Below are 14,627 nucleotides of genomic sequence, written 5' to 3'. Positions count from 1 at the left end.
TGTTGTGTATTTCATGCGGCTATGTTGTATTTCTTCTGTAGGGACCATCTGCAGGTGTAGAGCAATTTCAAATTTGTTTATATTTTGTGTTAAATTTTCTATGATTCCAGCTGAAGTGAAGACTCATAAAGCTAAAGCGTCAGTAATTTACAGAGCAGTTCCTGAGTGTAACAGGCCTTATTGAACAGAATCATATCACACTAACCTCTGTTTCTCTTTGGTGAGGCGTCTGATGTCAGATGGCAGTGATGATGATGATAATGATGCTCCTGGTTTTGCAGGTTTGGGTCAGTCGGTCTTGAGTGGATCCAAGTCTTTGCAGAGAGCTGCTCCCAGTAGCAGCTCACTGCCTTACAACTCAATGATTCCATGTTGTTGCACATCAGCTGATTCCACTCCTGAAACCTCTCACCTAATGTCTGGAGGTTACACACTAGGCAGATTATGCAGATGTCATAGCAGCTTTTGTTCTTGCGAAGCTGAAAAACGCAGCGATTCCTCTTTCCAGTTGCCACAGCTTTAACTTCACCACTAATGATTTCACATTAGAAAGCTGAGAGCAGAAACAAGTTCAGCTCTGAGAAATTAATGACCGCCATTGAGGTCAAAACACACACACACTTGTTATCACGTCAGGTTTTCCTTCATCTTTGTGAATTACTCCAGACAAACGGACACTTTGGAACAGTTTAACTTTGTCCGGTTAGCAGCTCCACAGCAGCAACAAGGCTCAGCTTCACATATTCTCCTTCTGAATTAGGTTTCAGCTTGTTAGCCATTAGCTTGCTCACTTGCGCACAAAACTTGCCTGCTTCACACTGTCTCTGTCCGAATGCGGTCTTGTGAAAGCTGATTGTTGGACATTCAAACTCCACAGAAAATTGTTCACTTATTATACTACCTATCCATGCGCATTTGTCCTCGCAGCTAATCCAGTTTAGCATGTCTGTAGCTGTAATGACAGTTGAGATTAGCCTTCCTCATCACTGTGAGAGTCCCACAAACTAACTTAGAAGCACTATTTAGCCTTTCATTTCAACAAAATGAGATAACCCTTCGTCCGTTTCTGTTGGAGAGTCCGACACTACGCATCTACTTCCGTTTTATTGAGGCGCCATGATGCCACGTAATATTAACCGCGACGTGTGTTCTGTTCAGGGACCGCTCGGAAAAACGTGTTTCTGTCGTTGGAACAAATTTGCGTTTTTGTATTTATGAACTCCCTCACGGGCCAAAATGACTCGCCCTAACCCTAACCCAAACCCTTAGAGGGCATTTTATTACATTTTCTCCACTGGAAGGGCACCCTCTCACCCATGTGCACCAGTGAACCCTGTCATCTACTGTACAATTGTCATACTGTACAGCACTTGCAGATAAGGTAATTCAAGAATTATAGTATCAGGATTCAACACATATCAATGCTGTAAGAAGCATATCAGTTAATGCATGGGGGAGTCTTTGACTTGGGTGAACTCCAGGGATCAATAGCTCAGGAGATCCATATTGTGTTTCCTAAGGCATGGAGTTCCTGAGGCTGGTTTTCTGACCTTTGAGATGCTTCATGTCTGGCTGGCCGGCATTGATCTGACCTGGAGGAGAGTTTCAACGCAAAACCTGCCAGAGATTGAGCTGTGGCTGCTCAGTGCTCTTACAGTGGATATCAGTGTGTGCATGCATGGATATTTCTGTGTGCTGTGTGCACACAGGTGTGTGTAGTGTAATGACGCCTGATCCAACGCTGTAGCCACCTTTGGGCATGCAGCAGTGGATGTCTAAAAAAAAGTCCTGAAGGTCATGACACACTGTGCAGTCACACCTCGCCATAAAAAGGCTCCTGGATAAGTCAACATCCACATGAGTCAGCAGACCGGTGCTGCAAAAAGCGTGAACAAGCTGAGTCTGTAGGAGCAGTAACATCCTGTGAGCAGGGGGAAGACTATGAACGCCACCTCACTTGTTTACATTAGTCAGTGTATTATTCGCCACATCACTCACCCCAAAACATAGTTCACAATATTACGACCTTGGAAGATTAATTTTAGGACTCAAGGATACATTAAATTGCTTGGAACCTTGCAAATGTTTTACACCGTAAGAAGGTCTGCCTCCCTCATTAAACTTGCTTGGGTCAAATGTGGCTCCTTGAGAATTTTGTTTGCTTCATTATTAACTTCTGTTGTTGGATTTCAGTGCATCTAACACAATGCTATCTGAGAATCTCGTTGTTCACCACAGACTTGTTCTCCAGCTCTTGTCTCACTATCTGTTCATCTGGCTTTCATTGTCATATTTTTAGCGCAAGTAAATTGTGATAAGTCGTGAGATAATTTGACTTGTCTCCACAGCACATGAACTTTTTTGACTGAACTTTGAGTGCTTCTGGAATCAAGTGAGAAGCTAATATTATGTTATGGGTTATATTATGGGTTTTCTACACAAATAATTCATATCATAGTTTTCATGCATCTGAGTCCAGAGATTAATCAAGCCAGTAAAAGGCTGATAATTAAAGGTGTAACTTCTTTTGGCCTGGCTGCCAGCGGTTAATGATCTTGTTATTGCTGAGTGGGTTTATCACCTGTAATTTGTGCCGTTTATGCTTCCTCTCACATTTTATGGGCAGTTTTTTGAAGAAAAAGAATGAAATAATGGTGCTTCTGTCTGTCTTTATTATATTCTCACATTATCATATTAATGATTGATCTCTGCTGGGGCATTCAGATGCATGCAATACATTAAAATGTATAGGAATTTCTATTCTCAGTGCAATGTAGTGCATGCAACATTAAAGTTCATATCATATCATCACCTGTTACCAATCAACCTGTTTGCCTGTGGAATGTTCCAAACAGGTGTTTTTGGAGCGTTCCACAACTTTCCCAGTCTTTAGTTGCTCCTGTTTGAAATGTGTTGCTGCATCAAACTCAGATATCAAGCAGATATTTACAAAAATCAATGAAGCTGATGAGGTCAAACATTAAATATATTGTCTTTGTGCTGTGTCAAAAGGGATTAGCACATCACACTTTGATGTTTTACACAACATCCCAACATTTTTGGAATCAGGGTTGTCGGAAAAATGTCAGCAAATTTTTAGTTTTTGCTCAGTTATATGATATACTGTATGTGTCAGTATATTCAGGCGTCAGTAGGAAAGATTTATATATCTCCAAAGACTTCACATTATCATAATCCGTGAACATAATATATAGAACATAATCCAGCATTTTAGTTTTTTGTCAGCACCTAACAGTAATATTTGGCCACAAATGTTTGAATTAAGTTGTCCTCACTGTCAGCACCACAAATGCTTTCTGCTTTTCTGTGTTTTTCATGTACATTTATTGGCTTCACTCAAGTGAAATACTGGATAAGTCATAGAACAACTGATGGGCCCTGACCTGCCTGGTGTAATTTTTTCCTACAAAATGCTAAAAACTGTTCATTTATTGTTCACTAACTGCCACCGTCAATATAAGTACACAAACATAGCCGTCCTTCAATAGAACCCAATCAAACCAAAGCCTGAAGCTTTTACGAGCCGTTGTCATCGAGTACAAAGTGATATTTACGTCTCAAAGATGCCGCCCTCTTCCTGTCTGAGAGTAACCAGGAGATGTCTCTCAATGTGATAAAAGCTCTGACAAAGAGTTAGAGTGATGTGAAAAGAGAAAAAAACTCTGTCACTTTGTCCTTTTAGAGGACGATGAAATAACATTTTTTTTTTTTTTGGCAGGAAAGCATTGTTGCACTCAGGTCTGTGGATTTAAAGCGACGTCACACTGAATCAAATCGTTCGGTGCTACTTCACATCTGAGCTGTTCACCGATTTACCAAACTGTTGTCCTGACAACACAAACACACAGAAGACTGACGTAATGAAAACAATACTTTTATTTTGGTTATGTAGAACTTGTTATTTACACAAATGAAAGCTTATTAAAGTCATCTACTGCTGTCTGTATAAATGGATCTTTACCATTAATATAGCTAGAGAGGACGAGAATGGGATGTTGTGCAGATACAAAATACACAGATATACAGTTACAGTAAAAATGCTATTAGGATAGCCAACATTCATGCACGTGAGCTGTTATCCTTACAGAACGTACTGCACTGAATAAGGCATACAAACTGTTGCTGAAGTTACAAAAAAAGCCAAGATCTCAAAGTAGTAAATTAAAGGCGGCCAGATTGAGTTTTTTTGAAGAACTTTAACTTACTAATTAGAGATACTCGATGACCTGGATGAAAATCTTTGCAGACACAAAAAAGCCAAGTACAGTAACTATACAGGTGCATTATGGTTCACCACATTTCTCATTGTCTTGAACAAGGTCAAGTGCAAAAACGTTTGAAAGGAAAAGTACAAAGACAAATTGAAAGCTGAATGGAGCCAGTGAATGGCAGGAATAAATTAGCAGATGATGATGAATAAATGGCGAGGAAAAGAATGGAAACAAAACGAACAATTAGCGAACACAGTCAAAATATGAATAAATTAGGGGGCATGAATAAATGCAGTTCTGAATGGGAAAACCATTATGAATATGAAGACTTCATTTTTGGAAAGCTTTCACTTTGGAAGGAAAAGCTTCAGCAATGACTGGAAGTTCAGTGTTTCATTAGGCTGCTGATTAAGAGTGTCATTATTTAGTTCAACGCGCTACCTGCAATATAGTTTCGAAATGCATCGAATTTGTTTTTATTTTTATAGAGAAAGTGTCACGTTTTCACTTATCTTAATTAACATTCGTGTGAAAACAGGGAAAGAGCAAGATGGCAATTAAATTTGTAAAAATAAAAATGGCAAAACTAATGAGAGAAATGACATAAATAAATAAATGAAAATTCATTATAACATTCAAGCGCAACCATCCATTTTTCATGTACAGTATGTTCCTCTGCTTAAGCGTCGTCCTCAGTTTTAATGATGTGGAAAAGTGTGACATTAAACAGCACCTGGTGGCCATTGTTCCAGCCGTAGAGGGCGCGGTCCCTGGCGTTGTAGTCCAGCATAGACATGTGGAAGTACTGGTTATGGAAGGGAATGTCTGTGTACTCGTACGTGGAGGTTTTCGTGGAGTAAGCGTAGTACACCTTGGCGCCGGTCAGGTGGGAGTTAGTGATGTAGAGCGTCCCACAGATCATAAAAGACTCGCCGGCGTTCCTCTTCGAGTATTCTGTGTTCCACGTGTTGAGGATCTGCAGCGTGTCCGGGTTCAGCTGGCTGACGACGATGTTCCCGGCGTTCTGGTTGGTCGCGTACACGGCCCACAGGCCCAGCTCGTCCGCCATCAGGTCGATGTCGGAGAAGCCCCCCCAGGTGTAAGGGTACACGTTGTGGAAGCCCGCCGACTCCAGAGCCCTCTGGGTGACCACGCGGCCCGTCTCGAAGCTGTACCTCACCACGATGTTGCTCTGCATCTTGTTGTAGTACAGGGAGCCGTTGTACACCACGTGGTTGGTGCCAGCCCATTTGAAAGGCAGGTTGTAGGTTCTGGACTCGACCCCGGCCACAAAATCAGCGATGGATTTAAACTCTTTGACTATCTTGTTGTTGGTGTAGCTGTCCATGTACCAGACCTGCGGACAGATAAACGCAGACAACACTGTAAGCCAGCTGTAAGATTTACAAGAACCACCAACGTCTCCACTCATTCAGTCATGGGAGACTTCACAAACAGTCTAATCACCTGTAAAATAAAAACGTCACCTGTGTGACAGCATGTCCATGAACTCGCTAAAGGAAACAGGGCATTCACTACAAGAGCTGATAGAACAAAGGAGGAATAAAAACAAGCAGAAGCCAGACGGTTGTTGGAGGCCAAACCTTCAATGATGGAATTTTATTCTCTTTTATTGGTACTGATAAGGTCAGACTGCGACAGAGGGAGGGCGACTTTAACCCAGAAAACAGACACAGACTTTCTGGATTTATAATCCGAGGATACTGCATACTGGGATGAATAAGGATTTTTTATAGCTATTTAATAAAACAGAGTTTTATTGAGTAGGTTCTTAGTATTTCCTCTGGGCTTTAGGAGTTTTCGACCGCTACTCATCTGCAGCTAATGCAATGTTTTGAAAAGTGTGCCAAATCTGTGTTATATGTGTACAGTGTGCGTTTGTCTGTACCTGTTTGCGTACGAGCAGGCGGCTGACACAATGCAAATTCCTGCTTCGTGCTGCTGCACTGAATGACAGTTGTTGATGATAACAGCCAAAGTGTCAGCATAAGGCAGGAAAGAAGGCTGCTGCTGAGCGGCGGTTAGATAGCTCGCGTGGATGTAAACAAACTCAAAACACTAATTTCACCAAAAGAAATCGTTCAAAGCAAAGGGAAACGTTAATGTTCAAAGCCTTTATGTATGTGCTGCTGTTCCTGGCTTAATAAAGGCTTTCTCTTTTCTGTGACTACGTTTTTCAACTTCAAGAGCATCTTGATCCTGGAGTTTGAATGGCGCATTTCTTTTTGTACTCAAAGAAATGGCTTTGCAAGCACTCATCGGGAAGGGAATGCATCAACGCGTATATTTAGGCCTCAAGGATTCACACTATTTAGTTTTGTGAGTAAGGTTTTACTGAATGTTATTTTTTGTATGTTTAAAGTTTTTTTTTTGAATATCTGTCATCACCCTAAAAATGTTTAAAAAATCCTCTATTTGAATAAAATGATTCATCAGATTTTGTCTTTTTTTTTTAGTGATATCATCTTTAATCAATGCAACTCATCAGTTTTGTCAATATAAGACATCCTGCAGCATATAGAAAGGCTTTTATCCATTCTGTAAAAATGCTGATGAAGGCCAAATGGGAAAAACATTAAGGAATAATATGCAAACTTTTCCAGTAACTCAGTGTGTTCTTAGTTGTTTTTTTACATTCAGTTAAAAGAATCAAATCACTGAACATCAAAATGTCCTGCAAAGCGACGTCGAGTTTTTCGCTTGATCTCAGCAGTCAAGTTTCAGCGAGTGTGGTGCTGTAACTCAACAACATCTAACCCCCCCCCCCGAACAACAGGAGGGAAGCAGTTGTATGTAAATCATCGCCGCTGCTTCAAAGGCTTCAAACACACAGCGAAGCACATTAACTCGGCTCACCCTGTTGTTTTTGGGAGACGCTTGCGGGTCAGTCATCCAGGCTCCGAATCTGGTCCCCGAAGTTTTCACTGTCAGCGGCCCAGTGATCTTCATTAGTTTGCCGCATGCTGCGAACACATCAAACAGCTCCGGTCACGTACGGCACAAACTCCACATGATGAAGCTACAGCCAGTGTTTTGATTGCAATAAATCTCAAAGTGCAGGATTACTTCTTTTTCAAAATATGGAAAAAAACTGTAGATTTGAACGCATGTTTTTCTCTGCTGGTATAAAAATACCCAGAGAAACTGCTGCAATACAACAACTAGTAAACTCCCTCACTCTGTGTCAGAGCTGGGTTAACATTCATCCCACATGCTTTAATATTTGAAGTACTCGAGTTGCACTTAATTCATCTTGCCAGACACCTTAATTGTGCCAAATGACAGTAGGCTATCACTTGCACGCAAGCTTGCAAGCTCCCTATTAATTATTTAACTGCTATTTTACCTAATCAATCAATGCTCATGCACAATGAATGCTTAAGTAATCATCTCAGACAGACTTTCAGCCACAGCCCATTAGCATTCACATGTTATCTATTTACGCTGACACTTTGACAGGCTGCATCAGTGCTGATAACCTGCCAGTTGGCAAATTGCAGTTTAGTCATGCAAACCTTTATCAGAGGCGAAGCTGCTCTGGAGGCAGAATTGATCTTATTAGATGAGTTATGGGTGGAGCAAAAGAACCACAGCTTTTCGGGGCCAAATGGCAATGAAGGAACCATTTGGCCACCACCTTTGACCTCTAGCTCGGAAAACTGTTCTCTGGCTCTGCAAATAGAATCAAGCCGCGTCATTATTTCTGCCTCCAGCAGCAGGTCTGCTCTGGGGCTGCAAGAAATGCGCCCGTGATCCCTGTGCCATCGCGTAATCTGGGGTCAGCATGCCTGCATCAGCTTTTTTCTGAGGACTTACTGAGTTTATTCATACAGTTGCGGAGCCGATTTTCCAGGTTTAAGACCCTCTGTTGCAGCTCCTCGTAGTCGTAGGCTCCCATTTCCTCCTGGATGCCCATCAACACGCCAGACAGGTTCCTGATCTCCTCTTTGAACTGGGAGATGAGCTTGGCGTCCGTCTTGTATTGCTCCAGGACAGGGATGAGCGGCTGCAGGGACTCCATCTTTCCCTTTAGCTCCTAGAGAACAACAAGAATACGCTGCTGCACAGACACCTGTCTTAACAAATCTCTCAATCTGACAGGAAGAGTTCGGTTTGTTTCCAGTGCAAGCGTCAACATCTTTAACTAAGGCAAAATATATGATTTAAGAGAACCTCCTCCCTTTGGCACTCACAGATAGATTAGAAATATATTGGTACTGCGATAACTACATCTTTTCATAGTAGTGGGCTGATATTTGCTAAATAGAAAGTAGCAGTAGATTCTTCTTTCCCTTATAATTTGTTCTAATTTGGTTTTCTCGCATATTTGCAGGAAAGATTGTATATCAAAAGTTAATCATGAGACAAAGAGCGTACAGACCACTCCAACCCAAACAAATTTCACCGATGGATGATAACAGTAATGATCATTCTAGTAATTGCTCGTATTTATTGTTATGCAATGCCAGTGTCAGTTAGACAGTGTCAAATTATGTGGAAATCCTCTCTCTTCTGTGAGAATGCAAAGTTTTTCTCTCTGTACACCAGTATTGGCGATACCTGTCAGGGTATTGGGTATTACATGGTATCAAACTTTCCCATTTCTACCTGTAACGTTTTTTTTTTTTTCTTTACAGCGGGGTTCAGAAGTGGGGTCAAAATTAAAATCAGATTTGCTCATCTAAAGAATCACAGTTAGGAGGAGGCGTCTGTATCTAACATATGAGTCTTTGTACAGCTGCTTTTCTTTGCCAACATGCTGTTTTGTAAGAGTTAAACAGATGAGTAATGGAAAAGTTTCATGTCACCATCAGGATCTTGTCACTCCTCAGTGATAAAGAGTTTTAAGAGTCCACCCTGGATGCTGCTTTCACAGCCCGTCTGTTTTTTTAAGACTGTTTTGTCCTTGGCTGGGCAGTGGTGGACCCGTATTGATCTTATCAGTGATGAAAGTTTATCAATTCATATGCTTCTCAGGTATCTTCAGAGGAGAGCCTCTCCTGTGATGTTCCTCCCAAAAGTTAAACATCAAACAAAAACTGTACCTGAAAGTTTTTGTTGACGAGCGTCTTCCTGTCCGATTCGATCTGTCGGAACTTTGACCGCAGCCCTTTGATCTGGCTCTCCATTCTCATGATGTACTGAAAGTCCCTCTGCGTCCGCAGGTTCAGCACCTCGATTGACTGCGACATGTTCTGCACCTTTTGAAAAGAATGAAAACAGCGCAGCATTGATTTTTCCGTCCGGCGCGAGATTAAAACGTCCTCCGTGTTCAGCCGCTCAGTGGCCTGCCACGCTCCAACTTCCCCAGGAAGAAATCAACATTTTGACCTCCGGCGTGATTGTCTCCTAACCGTCCACGTGTGAGCCGAATGGAGCTTTGGATGGGTTCAACACGGACACGGAGCTGCTACGTGCCACTTTTCTCTCTCTCTGTCCTCAACACGTGCTTCAGTTTATCAGATATAATTCAAAACTAGCCGCCTGTTTTCAAATGTCATGGTTAAACTCTTGAATCTGCTCAGTTCGATCGCGTATTTCAGATACTTGACACAGAAACACACAGCGTCTTTCTCTGGTTTCACAAAAGCTCTCTGGGTTTATGGGGCATCTGAACAAGAAGAAATGTGCTCCTTTCTCTCCTCTCTCTTTGGCTCTAATTGCAGCTAACCAACAGTACTGGAGCACATCACTAGCAAAGTGGCACAACACTCACACATTGTGTTCTGCGTACTTCCCTGGCTGTGGTGGAGGGATCCTGAAATGGCCTCACTGAAGCCCTGAGGCAGCTTAGTACATTAGTGTCAAAGGCCCCAGTGAATGACAGAGAACACCCTTTGGCACACAACATTAAAATGTAGGCTAGAGAAATGCTTCCTTATATGGCACACTAATTGAGGAAAGTGACTCCGGTGCTGTGCTATTTGTTCGTTTGTGGATAACACTTTAAATCACGACTGTCATGGGCAAAAAGAATTAGAAGTAATCTTTCAACTTCAGCTCACCATGTCGGCTGTTTTTTATGAGATCTATTCAAAATGAACACTTGAAAATCCGTGGTGGTAAATGTGAAAACAAAGAAGAAAATAAATCCTTAAAAAGCAGATGTTCCAACAGAAATAGCATTCTTAATAAAATGCTTAAACAAACAGCCTTGAACAGTTTGTTGCAGGAAACAGGGGGCACTCCAGCTCTGTTAAGGTGAGGTGGAGAGCGTTTTCATCTTCTACAAGCAACCATTCAGATGATGTCATGCATGTAATATATGCAGAAGTGGAAAATGGGGTTATGGACCTGGCTGGTGCAATCTCTCGGCGGATTTGGGCAACAAAGAAGCATGAAAAGCGATAGAAATCAATGTTACGTGTCTATATGGGTGCAGGTGTGCTGGCTGCTTGCGGGGCGTCAGCGAGTGTGTTGTCACGTAGACAGAAATCGGCGTGCACGTACCTTCTCCAGGAGCTGGCGGAGCTGTCTGCCTTTGGCATCTCTGGAGCACAGATTCTGTTCGGGTGCCACCACCGTGCAGATGCAGCGCCCGTCTGCATCCTGAGCCGAGCTGTACACCTGCCACCCCTCCTTTGGCCGGATGGTCTGCATGCAGAAGCACAGGCGCGGTCGTGAACGCACAGCCCACACAGACAGACATGCTTTATAAATTCAACGCCGATGATATCGCTGTGGTGAAATTGCGGCACACAGCTGTTGCGTTTTCTTATTTTTATCCTGGCGGGTCATCCATTCTTCTGCCTCGTGCCCCCAAAGCTTTGACACCAACCAATTCCACTGACTTATAAAAAAGTCTGGGCTCTGAAAGTGGTTTTGCTGTAAGATATTCCTCCACAGTGTATGCTCTCCAGTGAATCTCCTCTTCAACAATAAATAGTGTTTCCTGGCCTTGATGAATAACCCGAGTGCTCGGTTTCTCCTCACTAGGCCTTCCAATGCCTCAACTGAGAGTCCTGCTGCGAGACACAGATAAACCTGATTTGTGGGAGCTTTTCCCGCTCTTTATTACATCCAATATGCTCCACAGCTCCACGGTATGAAGCTTAAAGAACATAAAGTTATGCATCATAAGACGACGCGGCATATTTTAACGCAGCGCCATCAACTCATGTCAGAGTGTGCATGGTAAAAAGTTGTTTTTGCTCCAAATGTTGCTCCTAAAGTGCTGGGAAAGTTGAAAGCTATCAGAGACGCAAACAGCATCAGTATTTGAACAACGCTGCTGTTTACTGTCAGCATGGGAAATTAACACGAGCCTCCAGCCAAACACCGCCAACCTTTGACTGCGGATGCTAGATTTGTCTGCACCACCAGCATCTTTGGCAGACGACCAGCTATTGTTTGGATTGTGTTTTACATTCTAAAACTCAGCCCGGCCGGAGGATAACATGTGGAACATGTGAACTTTGGCATCCTTCCCTTCCCCCGCTCACCCTCGCCCGTCAGCCTGAACACTTTAAAGAGCGTCTGGAATCAGCCGTGAAAGATCATGTCCCCTCTGAGCAGCCGGCGACGTCACGCCGAGGAGAAATCTCAGTCTTTGACTCATCATTTTCACCTCCTGAGAGGCGGCTTTTTGCAGGTAGGATGTGGGCGTAGCAGTTTATGGAGCATCGCTGCCATAAAAAGCCCTTTCTTTTAACATCTAATTAATGTTTGCAATGCAGAATTTGCCTTATTTGACATTACTTGAGGTTTTAAACACCCTCGGCCACATCTTTTTGCTTTCTTATCTTGAAGCTTAGAAAAAATAACCCTCTATGCTATCAATCTCCTGAGCTTTCATTCTTTCCCCCGGCACAACTCTCTTATGCTGCCATTATCAGATTGTAAGAAAATTGTTTCAGGTATTATCAAAGCGCTGCAGCTCTGATCTTTGTCCATCTGGCTGTTGGTTGCCGGTAAAGTTTGTGATCTAGAAATTAAAGCGTATTTCTACTGATGCCCCGATGCTAAGTTGCTCCTGATTTTAGCATCAGATAAAAGCCACGAGAGTAGATTAATGTCTGAATGAGCCATGCTGAAAAGCAGCGGCTGGAGAAAAAGTGACATATCTGGAGGTCATGAGTGGTGCACTGTGGTCGTCTCAGAGATGATTAGAGATACTGGATGGCTCGGTGCACCATGGTGTCGCTGGAATCTGCCTCTCATGGCATGAAGGGGATAAAAGAGGAAGAAAAAAACACCGTCGGCTCTTCTTCGTCTTCCTTACTCTGCTCTGAAAGGCTCCTAAAGAGAAGCAAGTTCCACTAATCTGTTAAAAGCGTCTTTCTCCTCTGTCTCTTGAGTGACGCACATCCTTTCCCCTCTTCTCACTCGCACATTTCCTCATATTAAAATGAGTCTGTAGCTCAGCCAAGCCAGATGCACTCTCCAGCTAGGCCTCTTTTCTTTGTGAGGAACTCTGCACAAAGAGTTTTTCTCTCCTTAAATAATACAGACAGCTGCCTCCTCTTTTGTTTTTGCCGTTCGTTTCGACTTTCTGACAGAGCTCTGCGCCCGACTTAGCCGGCAAACACTTCCTGCTTTCTGTGAGCAAATGAGAAGCATTAATTCCACACACCACTTTCAATCACGGCGAGGTGATAGTGTGTGAGGACACTGCAATCAAGACGCTGGCACAGGGATTGTGCTCTGCATGGGTGGGATGAACCTAATCGACCATTGTTCTTGTCCAAATGGCTTGGTGATCTGCAAGCTGCTCCTCCTAATTTGCGATAATGCTCCCGCATGCATTCCCATTCCGGAGGCTCAAACTAGGCAGGACGAATTGCATCGCTTTTAAAAACAAGGAGTGAAGAAGGTGTATCGGTAGCGAGACCGAGCACTCATCGTGCCACAAAACTGCATCAAACATTAATGGTCGTTTCAGTTAAAGTCAGTTTTACAGAGTGAGTGAGGGAGAGAATAAGCCTCTATCAAGACGCTTAGTGCAGCCTCTTCTGTCTGGGAGGGGATTTGGATGCAATTCCCAGCAGGAATGTTTTCATTTCTTTCTTTCTTTATTTCTAACAATGATCGAACTCTCCCTTAAAAGTGAGTTATAAGCCTGGCAACACTCCAGGATCAATATCCCTGCTTTGTGGTGGATGTAGGCAATAAACATGAGTGCTGTGAGGGTGCCTCCTCCTCTGCCACCACCTTAAATTCAGCATCATTCTTTTTTTTTAGTGCAGGTTATTTTTACACAAATTTCTGCACATAAGTGTTAATTGCTGCCAGCCTTGGAGTCCAAAACATGCAACAAAGGCTGGAAACTGAAATGAGTCATTTCTCTGATGTTGGTGTGCAGTGCTCCACCCTGATTAAAGGCATCCCAAATCAAGAGAAGTTCAGGACCAGGACCCTGCATGGCACATGGTTCGGTGCTGAAGTTCATTCTCATGTGTTCTGAGGGAAAAACGCGAAGGCGGGTGAACTCACCACTGAAGGGCAGTATCCGAACAGCAGCAGGACCAGCAGCGGGTTCAGGACCACGGACAGCGACCGCATTCTGTCGGCTGCTACGGCGTCTCCCTCCTCCACCTCCTCCGCGACGGGGAACAACGATTCTCACGCAAGTTTCTGCCTGTGGGCTCGCGCCGCCTCGTCCACTACGCGCTGGTAGAAAGCGTGGCTTCTTGGGGAGGAGGGGGGCACATCCATCCGCTGGTCCCCGTTACGCACGCCATGCGGGCAGCGGGGAGAAACCTCGTCACTGCAAGGAGGAAAAAAGTTTGTGGACATGCGTGCGGCGAAAACCCTCGCGGCGTCCTCAGGCTTCAGGGACGCTCCCCCGCGGATGTGACATCACCCGGCTGCCTCGCTCCACTTTTTAACGGACCCCGCGTGTTGCGTCGCGCGCGAGGAGGAACCACCGGCAGCTGTGCGGCGACAAGAGTCGCAGCTGGAAGGATTCACCAGAAAGCACGAGACAGAGGCGCGAGACCCGAGCCGCCGCCGCTGCCGCGTGTGTGCACGCGCAGAGAGAGGGAGAGAGAAAGAGCGCGTGAGGACAGTGTGACAGCAAAGTAAAGCTTATTCACTTTCACAGCAATCTTACTCTTTCATTCTGCTGTAGTGTTTGAGCGAAGATGCGTTCAAGGTTCAGCCGAAACCGTTTTCCAGCTCAGCTCAGGGTTTATATGGCGGCCCATTTATGACAAGAAAAAAATAAATAAAACAAAACTAGTCAGAAGTCATGAGAATAAACATCATCAAACAACATCAAATTCTAAACATTCAAGTACGAGATAATACGTCAAAGTTTTTATTTTTTTATTTTTATTTTTTTATTTCAGCAGTTGGAGCTCTGATTGGCTAGTTGCTATGTGCTGGCAAGAGTCTGGCCAATCAGAGCTCATGCTGCTGCTTCTTGGCAGGGCT

General features: G+C 43.7%; 1 protein-coding gene across 1 annotated transcript; it reads right to left on the bottom strand.

The window, feature by feature from the left end:
• Positions 1 to 4,911: 4,911 nt before the first annotated feature.
• LOC121615089 (noelin-3-like) lies at positions 4,912 to 13,754 on the bottom strand. Its single transcript, XM_041949260.1, has 6 exons — positions 13,686 to 13,754; positions 10,704 to 10,847; positions 9,299 to 9,454; positions 8,070 to 8,289; positions 7,110 to 7,216; positions 4,912 to 5,589 (listed from the first exon to the last, which is right to left on the bottom strand). Exons 1-6 carry the CDS (start codon positions 13,752 to 13,754, stop codon positions 4,912 to 4,914), a joined length of 1,374 nt encoding a protein of 457 aa, XP_041805194.1.
• Between the last annotated feature and the right edge of the window lie 873 nt (positions 13,755 to 14,627).

This window comes from Chelmon rostratus, chromosome 12 (assembly GCF_017976325.1).
Source record: "Chelmon rostratus isolate fCheRos1 chromosome 12, fCheRos1.pri, whole genome shotgun sequence".
Lineage (NCBI taxonomy): Eukaryota > Metazoa > Chordata > Actinopteri > Chaetodontiformes > Chaetodontidae > Chelmon > Chelmon rostratus.
This window is presented reverse-complemented; position numbering and strand designations above follow the sequence as displayed.